The sequence below is a fragment of the Taeniopygia guttata genome, chromosome 3, assembly GCF_048771995.1.
Source record: "Taeniopygia guttata chromosome 3, bTaeGut7.mat, whole genome shotgun sequence".
Taxonomy (NCBI): Eukaryota; Metazoa; Chordata; class Aves; order Passeriformes; family Estrildidae; genus Taeniopygia; species Taeniopygia guttata.
The window spans coordinates 214,598-231,772 of NC_133027.1; the positions used below are offsets into that span (position 1 = coordinate 214,598).

Sequence of the window (17,175 nt, forward strand, 5' to 3'; positions counted from 1 at the left end):
GAGCGGCCCTGACCGGTCTGGGGCGCATAGCGGCGACGCTGAGGCTATAGTGTGGCTGCTGAGATGTGCGTGCCCGCTGGGGCTCGTTCTGCCCTGCTGAGCCGTGTGTGCCCGCTGGGGTTTACTCTGTTCCGCTAAGCCGTGTGTGCCCGCTGCGGCTCGTTCTGTCCCGCTGAGCCGTGTGTGCCCGCAGGACGGGACGGCGCGGGTGACCTGCATGGCCTGGTCCGCCAGCAGTGCCCGCTTCGCCGTGTGCACCGCGGAGCGCGTGGTGCTGCTCTACGACGAGCAGGGCGAGCGGCGCGACAAGTTCTCCACCAAGCCGGCAGACGCCAAGGTGAGCGGAGCCGGGCCAGCCGGGCTGGGGATGGGCACGGGACGGGCAGCGCTGGGGCAGCCGGCCTTCCCACGGTCACACCGACCCTCTCTGCAGTACGGCAGGAAGAGCTACGTGGTCAAAGGCATGGCCTTCTCCCCGGACTCCACTAAACTGGCCATCGGGCAGACAGACAACGTTGTCTACGTGTACAGGATCGGCGAGGAATGGTGAGTGTGCGGTGCAGTCCAGCATGCTCCATTCCGCCCTGCCATGGGCTCCCTTAGGCCTTGGCACACACTGTATTGCCCATCACCTGACCTGCAGGGAGCCACACAGGTGCCTGTAGGGTGCAGCAGGTGAGGTTTCCACGGCAGGGCCCTTATGGAGCCCGGGCTGTGCATGCAGCTAGCTGGAGCCTGTGTTGCCATCATATGTCACAGCTGTGCAGCGATGGCACACACCTGCCCCACTGCAGCCTCATTTGCTGGCAGGATTTGTGCTAACGGCACTCAGAAAGGCAGTTCAATAGGAGTTTGGAAGCTCAGATGCTGGAGGTCTTTTTGGCTTTTTGCCTACAGTTGTGATAGACTAGCAGCACGCAGGGCTTCAACGGACTGTGTTTGGCATTATCAAACCAGACTGTGTATAAACAGCAGGGTGATCAGAATGTGCAGGGTTGCTGATAGTAATTTGTGTTTATATTCTTCTGCAGGGGTGACAAGAAGGTGATATGCAACAAGTTCATCCAAACGGTGAGACCCAGACTTGTGTTTGACTTCATTTTCTCTGGCATATGTAGGAAAAAACAATGAGAGGTCTCTCTGCTCATACTCACAGGTGTACTTGGGCAAACTGTACTTGACCTTTAAAGATCCTAGGAGAATCTCTAAATTCTGAGGCATATATTGCTCATCAGGCTTTGGAGGTGTCCTAGTGCCTGAGTATAACAGAGTAAGTTGTTGAACAATCAATGCAATCAGTTACAAAACTTTGGGGACTACTTTAGGCATCAGTGGACAGACTATTTTAAGGGAGTTGAAAGGGAAAAATATGCGACACTCAGAGCCCAACTATTTTTCACAGGTTTGCAGCTCTAAACTCCAAGATGCCTTATTAAACAAAATGTAAAGTGTACAGAATTCAAACTGTGCAATTTCCACATGCTCAATTGCTTCAGGTTTGTGATTTCTGTCAGGTTTGCTCCTTGGCCACCTTTGTGTTCTGCTGCTCTGGCTTGACCTGCCTGTGTCAGAAAGCAGTTTGCCCAGTAGGTGTTTGACAAGGCTTGCCCTGAGATCTGTCTGGAAAAGGCAAAGGTGTTATGAATTCCTTGCACAGAAAGCCATCAGAGTGAGAAAATACAGTGCACTGACTACTTCTACCTTCAGAGGTAAAAGTCTAGCAGCTGCCCCTGGCTTTCCAGGCAAGTGCCATGACCATAGTCTCTGTGTCACCAAGACAGTTCTCTGCAGGGTAGGAGGAATCATTCTTCATGTCCAAATCCCCAGAAGACATAGAGAGAGCTGTTCCTGATGGAGCTGCTGGAGTCTCTGTGCCAGACTTTCTCAAGCTGTCTCTCAGGTGAAGGGTAGCCTCAGCCTCTGGGTTGAAAGCTTTCATCTCAGAGCTGGGTCATGGCCTGCCACTGTGGCTGCTCTGACTGCTGCAGGGAGCCCAGGGAATTCTGTGTCTCTGAGACAGGAAAGCTGCTGGTCAGCCTCTGTTTTGTCTGCAGTTGCGCTGCTGCACTGAGTGGTCATGAGGAAAAGAGAGCAACAAGGGCTTGGTGTCTTGGTGTCCATTTGTCCTGTTCCTGAACAGGCTGGCTATCCCAGGTGTGGGCAGCTTTAGCCTCCCTGGAGAGCTGTTTCCTTGTGTATTGCTTGCTGCCTGCCCCTCCAGCTGCCAGCCTGGTGGGGGCCTGCTCACCTCTCACAAGCTCAGATGCTGTGTGTGGCACATGTACAGGATTTTGTATTTGTAATGTAGAAGTTCAGTATATTTTTTCTCTCATTTCTCATTTCCCCATGCCTTTTCTAACATTTGTAACACATTCAATCCTTTATTTTTTTCTGATGCTGTATTTCTGGGGTTTTACCACTGTTCCTGGCTTTCTCCTGTAACTAAATACTGTTATTTACAAATTTTTGAAATGCTCAGTCCATATGAGAGATAGTTTATTGGGCCCTTTCCCTCTCCTGCCACTGGGCCCTCTCACACACACAGTGATCCCGGTGTGTGATCACGCTGGCAAGCCAAGCCTCCTGCTGAGGGCCAGGAGGACAAACAATGAGCACATCACCACTATGTGAGGCTTGTTCCCAAGCTTTTGTTGTGTTAAAGTGGAAAATAAGTCTGGCAGATAATGAGGGAAACAGGGGTAATTAAAACAGGTCTTGGTCATCGGTTGGACATTTAAATTATGAACAGTTTGGTTACCTTAGACATTTTGTTGTCTGCTTGTAGCTGTATTTGCTGATATGAATGATCAGAGCAGTGACAGAGGATGAGATAAATAAATGAGGAATGAATAAATGCTGATATGTATCTTAAGCAGTCCCAGATGCTTAAAATGGGACAGAGATCCAATGAGGCTGGTGCTGATGGCACACTGCCAAACACCAGCCTTCTTACTGACTGAACTTCTGCAGGGTAGATGTGAAGAGCTTCCATAAACTTTCTCAGTCCTCTTACAGTTGGGTTTTGTGGTCAGCTTTATTCATTCTGACTCCACCTCAGATTTTGAGAATACCTTTGGTTTGGATTTAATGAGCCTGTTTCTACCTGACTACTTGGTAGCATCTAATAACCATCTTACTTGTCAATGAAAAAATAAACACTATTTCTTATTTATCAAATAAAGATCCAATGGACAAGTATTCTCATAGCTATTGCAGAAGTTGTCACAGTGAAATTATTTTTATATTTTATACTTGTTGAAAAAAACCTTTTAAAACAGCCATGATTTTATACATTCATCAATAGCATGTGGCAAGCCTAGCACTGCTCAGTAATACTCGCAAAGGAACTCCAAACTGAACACATCCCTATAACTTTTTTTGCCCTCCTGTAGTCCTCCTGTGCTCAATTACTTTGCCCCAGCTCACTTTTATCTAATTTAAGCTTCAGCATGAAGTAAGGTTTGTCCAGTATCTTCAGCTACTGTAAGGCCTGTCCAAATGCCCCGTCTCTCCTGCTTGAATTATGTCTGTTCATGAACTATTTTAGGGTGGCAGTGGGGCAGGAAGCTGGGTAAGATGGAGCTCTTACCTCTGTTTTTACCTCCTCCTTTGCAGAGTGCTGTGACCTGCTTATTGTGGCCAGCAGAGCATATCATTGTCTTTGGTCTTGCTGAAGGAAAGGTAGAGAAACTTGTTATTTGCGTGACTTTCTTTCCCTTGCAGGGTCTGCCAGGGTCTGCCAATGGCTGGGCTAAGGGGTAGGAGCCATCACTGGGTACCACAGTAACTGCCACAGAGGGATTACACTGTGGACTGGAATTTTCTGGTTCACAGTTTCTGGAGGTTCTATTGGATCTTTTGGATCTTTCTCCAAACTTTTCTAGAAATGCGGAAATGTGACTCCAACTTTTCCACTTCTATAACATACTGGAAGGCAATGTGCTTCCTGTGATTTCTTTCCCTGACAGTGAGCAGGGAAACCTCTGGGAATGTTACTTACACTGGGAGAGGATCCACATTCTACTGGTGAAAGCAACACTGATAATTTTCTCTTTCTCAGGTTCGTTTAGCAAATACAAAGAACAACAAGTCTTCCACCATCTATGGAACAGATTCCTACGTGGTCTCACTGACTTCCAAGTGAGTATGGCATTGCTTTGGACTGCTCTGCTTTGGCTCAGTCTCACACCTGCTGCTGGCATGGCATAACAGCGACCAGTGTGGGAGGTTACTAGTGTTCTTTTGCTGTCACTTTCTTGTCAAGATAATAACATACTGTGCTCTCCAGAGGGAATTCCTTCCTAAAATCTGGTACCTGGCTGTGCCACACCAGCAGTCTGATTGTTCTTCAAACACAGTTGAGGATCAAAGTCTCCATGAGCTTACTTATATACTCTGATGTTTTTAAATCTGTGACTTTATAAGGACTACATTTGTCAGTTTCATCTAAGTAATAACTAACATTAATCATGTTTAAGGGCTAAAGAAAGTAACATCATTCTGCCAGATAAAACCTTTGACAATTAGGAAAATAACCATAAAGTGCAGTTTAAAATTATTTTAATTAATAAGATTTCATTTCAACTACTTTAGTATTCTTTACCTAAAAATTGAAATGTGTCATGGTCCTAGGAGTGGAATTTTCATTAAGTGCTGTCATTCTGGTGACAGGTACATGATTGCTGTATTGCTACAGTGTCTATAGAATTTGTATTCTGTTCTTGAATCTTCTAATCTTCATTAAAAACTGTTTCTCTGGGTACATGGTTTTCGGCCTGTTTCTTTTTCTTTGCTCTCTTCTCCCTACTTGTGTCCAGAAGCACAATATATCAATGCTATAAAAAATGGACTTAGGCCTGGAGTTTTGTCCAGGTGTTTTTTGCCCACATTGTGTTTCTTTTAGGGATTCCCAATATTATAATATCCAGCCTCACTTCTGGAACAGTTCCAATGCAAGAGCTGTTTGCTGTATCTTGCTGTAAGCACTTGTGAGCAGAGTCCTTATTCCACTGAAGGTCACTTAGCTTCTTGGTTTTAGTAATACAGAAAGTTTTTTATTGTAAAAAGACACTTAACTGGTCACTCTCCTTTCCACTCTGGTTTCTTTTGTCTGCTTTCTTTTTACAGACATTGGCACAGGTACTCAATATTTGTCTTGTTTTTGGGGAAGGTTCCTTTGATGAGGAACATCAGCCATGACCCTGGGAATTGCTGCTCTGGGCAGGGATATGAGTATGAAGGTGCAAGTCTTCCTGTAATGTTGCATCATCCTGTCTGTGTTTTTCTGCAGTGTGTCAGGGAAAGGAATCCTGTCTGGCCATGCTGATGGAACCATAGTGCGCTTCTTCTTTGATGATGAGGGTTCAGGTGAATCACAGGTACCAAAGATCTTTCGGTGAGCAGAATTCCTATTTGCACAGCCTGCTTCCCAGCTCCAGAGTTCTGGAAAGGGATCAGGCTGTGGAGAGAGTGGAAGTCTGGAGAGGAACTACAGGCTGTGCTTGCTAGCAAAGGTTTTGGGAAGCACTGATGGAGGCAGAACAGTGATTAGATGCTTTGGAATACACTGAGGGCAGTGGTAAGGGGAGAATTCATGTTTTTGTGTGAGGCATAAGGGTGTTCAGGTGTCTGGAAAGATCTGATGTTCAAGTGTCCAGGAGAATGATGCTTGAAAGAGGTAGGATTCCATGGAGTGGCTGCTATTGTCCCCACACTAAGTAGGGTATGATTACCACAGTTAACGTTGAATCTCAGGCTCACATTTTGTCCTTGGATGCCCAGCATTTCTCCTGAGCCTCCCGCTCCTCTGTGCCAGGAGTGCTTCAGGCTGTGGTGAAGGGGATACTGTTCTCAGATCTTTTGTCTCCAGCTGAAGCAGTTTGAGCATGGCTGCTCTCTGCCATGCTATCCTGAAGATCCATCTATACTCTGCTGTATTGGGAGTTCAGTGTCAGTCTAGTTAATGATATCAGGCTTCTTACTGACATTAGAATTCTTCTAACAGTTAATGAATGTAATAGTTGATAAATCAGTTCTGGATTGTCTTCCTACAGACTAGGCAGGCAGACAAAGCTGCCCCCATGAACTGGGCTTTACAAAAGGTCCCGTACTGGTCCCCACTGGGATAGCTGACACAGAGGCCAGCTAGGAGTTGGGGCCATTCACGTGTTCAGGGTTTTCTTGTCTGTTGTAGGGTAAGCTGGTGGTGCATCCCTGTCCTCCTTATGCCCTTGCCTGGGCTTCCAGCAGCATTGTGGCTGCAGGCTGTGACAAGAAGATTGTCGCTTACGGGAAGGAAGGCAGCGTGATTCAAACCTTCGACTACAGCCGGGACTCATCAGAGAAGGAATTCACCACAGCAGCCACCAGTCCCAGCGGCCAGTCCGTTGTCGTTGGCAGCTATGACAGGTACCACGTACCTGATGGAGAATTCTCCTCTTTGTAGTCCTTCCTTTGTCAGCCATACACAGTTTTTAACGTCTCTCTTACCTCCTGTCTCTCACAGGTTACGGGTTCTAAACTGGAGCCCGCGCCGCAGTGCCTGGGAGGAAGGCAAGCCCAAAGAAATAGCTCACCTGTACACCATCACAGCTTTGGCGTGGAAGAGGGATGGCTCGCGGATCTGTGCGGTTTGTATCTTCAGTCAGGAGGCCTGAGCCCTCAGGTCTCCCACCAGGGGGATGTTTGGCATGGGAACAGAGTGGTGTGCTCAGGGGAAGGCTTTGAACGTGGTCATCCTGCTGTGGTCACATCTCCCCCAGGGGTGCAGGGCAGACGCCAAGGCCGGGACCTCGTGCTAGGGAATGGCTGCAGTTCCCTGGCTCAGGTGTGCGAGTGTGGAGCTGCAAAAGCTTCTGGCTGCTGGTGTGATGGCTCACTGGTTGCAGCAGCCCCTCTCTTTTCTCAGAAGCACGACGAGGTCAGCATAGCTTCTCCAGAGCAGTCTCAGGAGCATTCTTTCCTTTGGGCACCCATGAGAAGCAGCATTCTGCTAATTACATTCTGTGTTTCTATGCTGTGTTTTCAGTTCAGCCTTCTCTTTCTACCTTTAGCCCTCAAGTCTTAATCTGCCTTTCCCTAAAGTCAGATAATTATTTAAATCCCTTTAAATTGATCTTTCTGCATATTTTCTGTAGTAAATTGACTAAGTCTTACTAGTTAGTTATAGTTACTAACACTTCAAACACTTAAATTATTTATGAATTGTGTTTTTTATGACTTTTCTTTATTAGCATTTTAATGGTTTTGTGTTAAACAATCAAGAATCCTTGAAATATTTTCAGACCAAGAATTATTGCACAACTGAACAACTATTTTCAGAGAAGGGGAAGGGGCTAAGGGATAGGAGATCAGTGGAAAGAATGGGGATGCTATAAAGAAAGAAATAAAGGTGAAAGGATTCTTCTGGAAGGGAGGAAAGAATAGGAGGCTGGGAGATGGAGAAGTGGGAAATGGAGAAAAATAATGGGAAAGATGAGGATAAAGGTGGTTTTTAACCCCACCTCCTCCCATCCCAGATTCATGCCAGCTTTGGTAATCTTCATTTTTCTGAGAATGGCTCAATCTTTCTGTTGTCTAAAGAAAGTGAAAATAGGGCTGGTCCTCCTGCATGTGGGTGCTTGAACCTTGTTTTCCAGAACTGGTGTCTGACCTCTGATCTTCTCCATGTAAGCAGGGTCTGGAATCTCTCTCCCTAACTAGAGTTCACTGACCACATGATGTGTTTTTGTCCCCAGGGTACGTTGTGTGGAGGAGTTGAACAGTTTGACTGCTGCCTTCGCAAAACCATTTACAAAAATAAATTTGAAATTACATACGTGGGACCAAGCCAGGTAAGAGAATATCTAATGAGGTACTAAATGCCTGATGAAAATGGGATGTTTGCCAGAACTAGACATGTTTGGAGCTCTGCACCTATGGCTTGTTCATGCCAACTTGTTGAGAAAGGCATGGGGGATATGCCTTGGACAGAGATAAGGTTGGGTGGGAATTGGGCAGCATAAGAGACCATGGAGTTCATTTCCTACCTTGTGAATTTTTGTGTGGTACCTCCATGTCCAGTGCAGACTTCTAAAGTGATTCAACTTCAGCCAAATTGACGTTCAGAATGTGGCAGTAAGGGTGAGCTGGCAGCCTGGGCACCCCTGTGCAGTCAGGGGAGAGAGTACAGGACTCTTCAAAGGGGGCTTATCCTTGGGGGCCTGAGTGGTTAGGCGAGTAACTTGTAAATGGCAAAAGTAAGAATCCCACATGTCTCCTACAGCTGTCATCCCATGCAAGAGGAATGGTAAGGTTTTTAAGAAAAGCAGAGGGAAATTATGTGAGGGGATCTAAATATCCTAGTGTCATCTGTTGCCTAATATTCCAGGAGACAAGAAGTCTGTGCTGTTCCTCTGTGCATGGCCTCATATTGCTTTTTCTCACTTTCACTAGGTCATTGTGAAGAACCTCTCCACAGGAACTCGAGTTGTGTTGAAATCTCAGTACGGTTATGAGATTGATGAGGTGAAGATCTTAGGGAAGGACAGGTACCTGGTGGCCCATACCTCAGACACATTACTGCTGGGTGATGTCAGCTCCAACAAGCTCAGTGAGGTACTGGAAAATCGGTGGCGTTTCTGGAGTGTCAAATGCTTAACTTCATAACTCAGAGGATATGATTTCTGAATGGGAACAATCCCTCTTTTCAAAGAATCATAGAACAATTCAGGTTGGAAGGGTCTTGGGAGGTCTCTTATCAAACTTACTGCCCAAATGGCAGTCAATATTAAATTCAGATGTTGTTGCTCAAGTCCCACAATCACTTTAGACCTCTGTTCCAATGCTTTACTGTACTCATGGAGGGAAGCATTTTTCTAAGTCTTCTTGGTATTTTGACTGTTGTTTTATGATAATTTTTCATCTTTTCACTCTGCATCTGCCAAAAAAAGCCTGGCATCATTGTATTAGAGGTTTCCTAAGCCTTCCCTTCTCCAGGCTGAAGAAGCCAAATTCCTTCAGCCTCTTTTGACAGTGTAAGTGCTTCACTCCCAACCATCCTGATGGCAGTGTGCTGAACTTGCTCCAGTTTATCAGTCTTTCTTGTACTTGGGGGCCCAAATCTGGATGTTTTACATATATACATTCCAGGTGTGAATGTACAAATCTTAGTGTGTTTAAAAGAAACAAAATAAAAAATCATCAGAAAACAATGGCTGCATCCCACAGCTTGTGGCAGTGCCATTTCTGGTACCAGACAATTCACACAGAATTGTCCATCCCCTGAAGCCTCATGGTGCACTGAATGCTGAGCCCATGTGCTGAGCCTGGAGAATGTGGTCAGTAGGCTAACGTCTAATAAAAGCATTAAACAGGCTTCAAGGACGTATTTGCTTTGTGAACAAAGCAAATAATCAGACTTTAATCAGACTGATGGTGAGTTAATTAATCTCTCTTGGAGCAGGAGCTCTGACTGGAGGTTTGTGCTGGAGAATGCTGATACTTGGTAATATAACTAAGAATTTGGCCAGAATTGTAGGGAGCGTTGTTCTCCAGGACGGTTTTGATGAATGGAGACGAGAGATCTCTGAAGGTTGCTTTTAGAATATAAGGTTTATTAGGGATGGTGAAAGGTCTTGCTTGGAGCTGCCAGATGCAGCACGTGGCAAGGCCTGAGGTGATGGGGGACGGGAGAGAGAGGATGTTCTAGGGGAGGGTGGAAGATCTAAGAGGGGGGAGTTCCAAGAGGGCATCTGGCCCCTTGGAGGCCCCTTATCAGGGGGCTTCAAGGTGGGCTAGAACAAGACTTGGGCCAATGGGGTGACAGACACCTGATGTTTCAGGGGAGGGTTACAGGTGTGGGGTGAACCATACATTCTGGGGGGTGAGATGGAACAGTCCATTTGGCTTTTGGACCTGTCTGTAGGTAAGGGTATTGTCCAGCCAGTAGGGGACATTATATTCGTCCTGGCTGTACTACTGTAAATCTTTTGCCAGGCAATTATATTTATCCATCCTTCCCAACAAGAATGAAGCTCCCATCTTTCTCTACATCTTACTGTACTGAGTTTTTCTTTAGATTGTACAGCTATACACACTTCTCAGAAAGAGCAAGGCTGTGAGATGTCCATTTGCTCTCTTGCTGTCTCACTGCAGTTCCTTTGAAGCAGTAAGTTGGAGTTTGCACTCCGTGAGGGAAGAGGACTGCTGTAGCCTTGGTTTTCAGTTTTCTGCTTCTCTGGTCACTTGTCTGTTGTTACGACAGCAGCTATTGTATTATCCAGTGCTCTATGCAAATTTCCAATCAGTTATTCCCCCACTGGCACCGTGCTGATCAGCCATTGCTAGAGTGACCCTAAAAAAAAAGGGTTTCAGCTACAGTAGTGAGGAGATTCTGCTCCCACAAGTGGTAGCAGTGATTCTGTGGCTATGGTTAACAGAGGCAAAGGAACTGTTTGGGTGCTTTTTGTAATAAAGTTGGTCTGGGGAAGGTGGAGAAGGGCCTGTGAAGGATAGGATAGAGGAAGTACCTTGGTGCCATAAAGGCCTCTTGTTCAGAAGGCAGTAATGTACTGTACAAAGAGAGCTGGTGTGTGAAGCTGAGTCTAAAGAAAGGAGAGGAGCATGTGGAATTTACAAGCTGGGAATGACTCAAAAACAGTGTTGGCAGCTAAAGGGATGGAATATGATCCATTGTGCCGTATAAGTCATGCTGTCTGTTATGGGAACCAAAAGCTGGACAGAGGACCCCATCATCTGCAGACTGGTGCTGGTGGAGCTGTCAGCCTGTCAGCCTCACCCCGTGTATTGCTTTATAGGTGGCCTGGCAAGGATCTGGGGGGAATGAGAAGTTCTTCTTCGACAATGAGAATGTAAGTAGGATGGAACAGAACGCTCCTCATGGATAGTGTGTAAAGCTCTGTGTGCACCAGCAAGAAAAGTGTCACCTGCATTTCTGGAAAACCCTGTTTCTCTGCAGTTTCCTGGATTTAGCCTCTTCATGCAGATCCCAATCTGCTTCTTCCTTGTACATGCCTTTTCCACATGCCAGGTACAGAACAAACTCAGTGTGTGGAGTGACGAGTTATATAAGTCATAACCCTGAAGGAGAGAGAAGCAATAAAAGATCAGTGGCCAGAGAGGATGTTAGAGATACAGAATACAGGTGTCATGGGGAGAGCTTGACTCCTGCAAGACTGATAGGCCCACAATTAAAATCCCCAGTCTTGAGGAAAAGCTGTCAGTCACAACAAGAAGACAAGAACAGCTCCTTAGTCATCCCAGAGTATTTAAATTTAGACTTGTGTGCAGCAGAGTTCTTTCCTGTACCCCTCACCGGTAGGTGTGAGTGTTTCTGTTGCTTTACTCTAAAAGTGTATTTCCCTCTCGCCATCAGGTCTGCATGATTTTTAATGCTGGAGAGCTGACACTAGTGGAATATGGAAGCAATGACATTCTGGGGTCTGTCCGCACAGAGTTTGTGAACCCTCATCTGGTCAGGTAATGGTTACATCCACCTTAGGCAGATGTAACATTTACTACATTTACTAAGGCAGTTAGTAAAGTGAGATCAGATACATAACACTGGACCCAATTGCCAGCAGGACCTCCTCTGTCCCTCTAAAATTCTATACCTCATGTTCTGATTCAGGAGGAGGAATGATCATGGGCTGCTCAGAGCAATGTATCTAATGTGTTATTGGGGACAGAGGGGCAGCTCTGGGGGGAAGCCATGGATCAGAAAGCTTTGTTCTCACTTGAGGCAGCTGTAGTTACTGGGCAGGTGTCACAGGTCAGAGAACTGCCAGAGTCTCCATGTGCTCAGGAAAACTGCAGGGAAGTCAGGGAGGGACTCTGTGATTCAAATGTGAATTTTGGGAGTAGTGAAGGCAATAGTCATTCCCTTCAAATCACAGTGTCCGAATCAATGAGAGACAGCAGCGAGGTGTGGATGAGAACAAGAGGCTGGCTTACCTGATAGACATCAAGACTATAGCCACAGGTGAGTGTAACCCTCCTTCCGCTTCCCTGTATTTTGCCAGCCTTCCTTATTCCTTTTCATTTTTGTGCCAGGCAGCACATCCCTGAAGGTCCTCTGTGCATTCCCTCTTCCAAGCAGCAGATTCTTGAAGTTCCCCTTTGTATTCCCTCTGCCTAGCAGCAATCCACTGGAAACCAGGCTGTCCTACTTTGGACAGGATTCTACCTGTCATGAACACAGCCATGGGTGTGTGTGACTGTGTCCCGGACCCAGACTCTGTGTTGCCTGCACTGCCCATGAGCTGTGCATGCTTGCAGACAGTGGGAGAGAGCTGCTACTGGTGAGAAGGCATCAAACTACTGCTTTTTGGTGTCCGTGTCCCACTGTCTTTGTCCTAAATAGGTCCCAGGCATCTGATTCCCCTGGCACAGCTGTGGGTGTTGAGCGCTTTGAGGTACATCAGGTACTTACACTGTTTCCTTTCTTTCCTTCCCAAGTGGACCTTGTTGGTGGCTACAACACTGGCACAATCAGTCATGACAGCAGGATCGATTGGCTGGAGCTCAATGAAACAGGCCATAAATTGCTCTTCAGGGACAAGAAGATGAGGGTGAGGCAGGCACCTGAGGCCATGTGGCAGGATGGCGTGTGTGGGGAGAGGTAGAGACAGATATGCCTGAATGGGGGGAGGGAGGTGAGAAGCACATCTGAAATACTCCTCTGATTTTTTGCTTATGCTCCTTTGGGGAAGATTGACCATATCCAGATTGCATGAGCTAGCAGTGTTGCATTCTTGAGTCATAACTAATGCTGAACTTAGTTACTGGGCATCTTGTTTCATCTCCTCACACGTGGCAATGAAAACCATAGGTTCTTCTGCAGTACATATGTCTGTGGTATTCAAAAGTCATGTCAGTCAGGTGAAGCTGAAGTGACTGGAAAAAGAAGAACATGTTACCCCATGCTTAAAAGGAGTAGGAAGGAGGACCCTGGGAACTACTGATCTGGTATGCTCACCTCTGGGGCTTGGAAGATAATGGAACAGATCCCCCTAGAAGCAGTGCTAAACGATATGGAGAATGGGAAGGTGATTCAGGACAACCAGGGGAGGTCATTCAGGAAGCCAGCATGGCTTCACCAACAGCAAGTCCTGCCTGACCGACCCAATGGCCTTCTCTGATGGAGAGACTCCATCAGTGAGCAAGGGAAGGGCTATGGATGTCTTTTATCTAGATGTCTGTAAAGCTTTTCACACAGTCCCCCACAACATCCTTCTCTCTGAACTGGACAGAGATGGATTTGATGGTGGACTGTCTGCTGGATAAGGAATTGGGTGAACATTCACATCCAGAGGGAAGTGACCACAGCTCAGAGTCCTAGTGGACATCAGTGACAAGCAGTGCCCCTCAGGGGTCTGTACTGGGACAGTACTATTTTATATCTTCATTAATTATACATATGAAGGGACTGAGTACACCCTCAGCAAGCCTGCAGATGGCACCAAGCTGAGGGTGGAATGACACACCTGAAGGACAGGGCCATCCAGAGGAACCTGGACAAGATTCCAGCTGTGCCCATAGGAATCTCTTGAGATGCAACAAGGCCAAGCATAAGTTGTGTCCTGAACCAATCCCACAGTGAGGACAGCAGGGGAAGGTGGGCTCTGTTCCTCTGCCCTGTTGAGGTGAGACCTCCATCTGCTGCTTCCAGATGTAGGGTCCCAGCACAGGATGGATATGGAGCTGCTGGAGCAAGTCCAGAGGAGGCCACAGTGATAGTCAGAGGCCTGCAACACCTTTCCTATGAGGAAAGGCTGAAAGAATTGGGATTGTTCATCCTGGAGAAGAGAAAGCTCCAGGGAGACCTTAGAGCCCTTTCCAGTGCCTAAAGGGCCTCCAAAAGAGCTGGAGAGGAGCTTTGGACAAGAGCCTGGAGTGAGAGGATAAGGAGGAGTGGCTTCCCACTGCTAGAGAGCAGGGTTAGATGGGTTACTGGGGAGAAATTCTCCCCTGTGAGGGTGCTGAGGCCCTGGCACAGGTTGTCCAGAGAAGCTGTGGCTGCCTCATCCCTGGAAGTGTTCAAGGCCAGGTTGGACAGGACTTAGAGCAACCTGGTCTAGCGAAAGGTGTCCCTGCCTATGGCAGGGGGTTGCAACAAGATAATTTTAAGGTCCGTTCCAGCCCAAACCATTCTGGGGTTCTATGATTTCTCCAGCCATTTTGGTACAGACTGAAACAAGGACATTCTTGTTATCTTTTGATAGTTGTGTCATGAGACTAGCACTGTTCTCTTCTTTTTCTCATCTTCTCTAGGTGAAGACAAGGAATAGAGACAGTCTGGGACTTTTCAGTCACAAGACATCATATATATAGCAAAGTTATGCCATATGTCAGGTTACACCTTCCAAACTGTTGTGTTTGGTTTGAGGCAGTGTGTTCTACAAACAACTGACCTCTCACCTTATTAGTAGTAGTCATTGCAGTAGGACATACCTGGGATGGAGAGTTGAGCCCAAATTTTCAGAGGAAGCCGCCTCTTGGTCCCTTAGTTTGTTTCCATGAAGGACTTCTGAGCCCATTTTCCTGTTCCAGCTCTGCAGCTGAGAGGGAACTGAAGTAGCACAAGGTTTATATATGTCTGTGCCAAGCTCTAAGGGAGGCAAGAGCTTAAAATGCTGCAAGGGTTTAAAAAGGTCTTACAGGAGTGTGTAAATAAGTATGAAATTTTAGGATGTATGTCTTGGAAAAAGTCTGTTTCCTGATGGGTAATGTCTGTTTCCAAGATGCCTGCTCAGCTGTTCCTGCAATGTTTGTGTGAGCTTGTAGCCCAGCCACAAGCCCAACTGAGCCTGTTCTCCTTTGCCTCCTCCAGCTGCAGCTCTATGACATTGAGAGCAGCACCAAGACGACCATTCTGAACTATTGCTCCTACGTGCAGTGGGTCCCGGGCAGTGATGTGGTGGTTGCTCAGAACAGAAACAGTCTCTGCATTTGGTACAACATTGATGCTCCAGAGCGAGTCACCATGTTTCCTCTGAAGGTAAAACTCTGGAGACTTCGGTTGCCTCCTGCAGTTTGTTTTTCTTTTTCCTCACGTGTGTGGGAGTAGCAAGGGTGGTATGGCAGAAGGGAGACAGAAGGGAACTGTCACTTTCTTGTGGACAAAATACAAGCTCATTTGTTGGCTTTCTGGCAGACATTTCTGGCAGAAGATGGAGTAAGGGGCTGCTTCATGGCTCAGTGTTCAGTGTGAGCTCATTCCAAAGAACCGTGGCTGACAGAGCTGTTGCAGTGCTGCCCTCACACCCCTGAAACCCCACACATTTCAGATGAGCAGGGGAGTATTCACAGCTGGTACTCTTTCTAGGGGGATATCGTAGGCTTGGAAAGGAATGATGGAAAGACTGAAGTGATAGTATCTGAAGGAGTGAGCACTGTGCCCTACACCCTGGATGAAGGCCTCATAGAGTTTGGAACTGCCATTGATGATGGGGATTATCACAGGTAAGTGCTGCATACGCCAGTGGGGATGGCAGTTAGCTCGTATCACATGCCAGGACCTGGGAATCAAAGACCCACGAACAGCAGCAGCACAGCTTTCCAGAGTTGAACTTCAGACTCTCAGCATGATGTTGGTGCCAGGTCTGGCTATAATGAACATCAGAGTCCTTCAAGAGAGATTTTTCAGCTTTTGCTGTCTTGCAGCTCTGTGGTTTCAAACTCAAAGAGAGACTGGCCAGTCTGGTTCCACAGACACCAACAGGGCTTTGCTGAAGGTAGCTGTCAATTAATTGCAGTGAATAAGAGTGTCTCCAGAGCAGCTAGATGTGAAGTAGTGCTTGGGTGCTTTTACTGCTGCCATTCTAGGGATGGTAGCAGTATCATGGAAACATCTAGGAGCTGTGCAGAGTGCAAACTGACTGAAGTGGTCATGGCAGCCCCCGGGTACTGCTGACACTTAGAGGGCTTTTAAAAGTGACCAAGGGAGAAAAGTTGACATGTTCATAGCACTGTTGTGTCTTCAGAGACTTTCTCAGTACAGACTTGTATCAGACAAACACTTTAGATTTGTTCCACACTGGTACGGCCTTCTGCTGATCATCTGCCTCTAAGTACCTTAGCCCAGGTAGGAATAAGCTAGATGTCTGAATTTCTCCCTGCTCTGTCAGGCTCTGTGTTCAGAGCTGTCCTTACACTGTACTTTTCAGAGCTGGGCACACCCAGCTGGCTTTGGTTTCAGTGCCACTCTGGTTAGGAAGCTCCTGTCTCAGTCTGGGATTTTCTTCAGAGAGCTCTTCTGTCACTGAAAATCTATAAATCTCTCTGTCTCAAGGGCTGCTGCATTTTTGGAGACACTGGAAATGTCTACAGAGACTGAAGCCATGTGGAAAACCCTCAGCAGACTGGCTTTGGAAGCAAGACAACTGCACATTGCAGAGAGGTACATCACATCTTCATGGCTTCAACATGTTCTTTGCTGAATCCCAGAAACCAGCGTCCAGCTAAAGATGTGGCTCTGTGTATAATCTGGAATATTCCCTGCACTAGAGACTTATGTGTTCTCTATGCCAGGCCATGGCTTTGCCTTTTCATCCCAGCTGGTAATGCCAGAACCAGGGCTGGGAAGACCTCTGTCTGTAGCATAAATTGTTGTTGATGGCAGCCCAAAGCTGTGTATAGCAAGGACTCAGAGAGCTGACAGGCATGAACAAGCTTGAGGCACAGCTGAAGCCTGGGGAGGTGAAACATGAGCCTTGGTCATGTTCCCGGATTCTCCCTTGGAGCAGGGCTAGAAAGCACATCTGAACACAGGTCTTGGCAAAATGCTTCTCTTGAAGTAGGGCCACCCCACCTCTCCGTGAGAGCTGAGTTTGCTGCCTGGTTTCTGATTTTCTTATCTTGGACCAAAAGTGGGCAACAAAACCTAGGTATTGACTAACTGCTTTGCATTTTCCAGGTGCTTTGCAGCTCTGGGGAACATAGCAAAGGCTCGATTTCTGCATGAAACTAACGTAATTGCTGACCAGGCAGCTCAGGAGCATGTAAGTCAAATTTTTCATGCTCTGTGGAGCAGCAGTTTGCCTGTAAATACTTGCATGCACATTATCTTCTGTGTCCTTGGTCACCAGTATCATGTTACAGACCAGTATCTCTTCATGTAGAAACTTCTGACATTGTCTTCTGTCCACAGCTGCCAGGTCCCTCTCAAGGCTGGCC

General features: G+C 46.9%; 1 protein-coding gene across 2 annotated transcripts in view; it reads left to right on the top strand.

The window, feature by feature from the left end:
* IFT172 (intraflagellar transport 172) overlaps positions 1-17,175 on the top strand; it is a 38,400-nt gene that overhangs the window by 213 nt on the left and 21,012 nt on the right. For both annotated transcript variants that reach the window (XM_004176677.6, XM_072926178.1), the window contains exons 2-19: positions 194-337; positions 434-546; positions 1,032-1,071; positions 3,616-3,681; positions 4,061-4,140; positions 5,291-5,378; positions 6,194-6,408; positions 6,506-6,629; positions 7,737-7,832; positions 8,434-8,595; positions 10,797-10,850; positions 11,375-11,478; positions 11,895-11,980; positions 12,457-12,569; positions 14,831-14,998; positions 15,326-15,462; positions 16,292-16,399; positions 16,916-17,000. In XM_004176677.6, the coding sequence (XP_004176725.5) occupies positions 194-337; positions 434-546; positions 1,032-1,071; positions 3,616-3,681; positions 4,061-4,140; positions 5,291-5,378; positions 6,194-6,408; positions 6,506-6,629; positions 7,737-7,832; positions 8,434-8,595; positions 10,797-10,850; positions 11,375-11,478; positions 11,895-11,980; positions 12,457-12,569; positions 14,831-14,998; positions 15,326-15,462; positions 16,292-16,399; positions 16,916-17,000 (1,983 nt within the window). The remainder of the gene's footprint in view (positions 1-193; positions 338-433; positions 547-1,031; positions 1,072-3,615; positions 3,682-4,060; positions 4,141-5,290; positions 5,379-6,193; positions 6,409-6,505; positions 6,630-7,736; positions 7,833-8,433; positions 8,596-10,796; positions 10,851-11,374; positions 11,479-11,894; positions 11,981-12,456; positions 12,570-14,830; positions 14,999-15,325; positions 15,463-16,291; positions 16,400-16,915; positions 17,001-17,175) is intronic.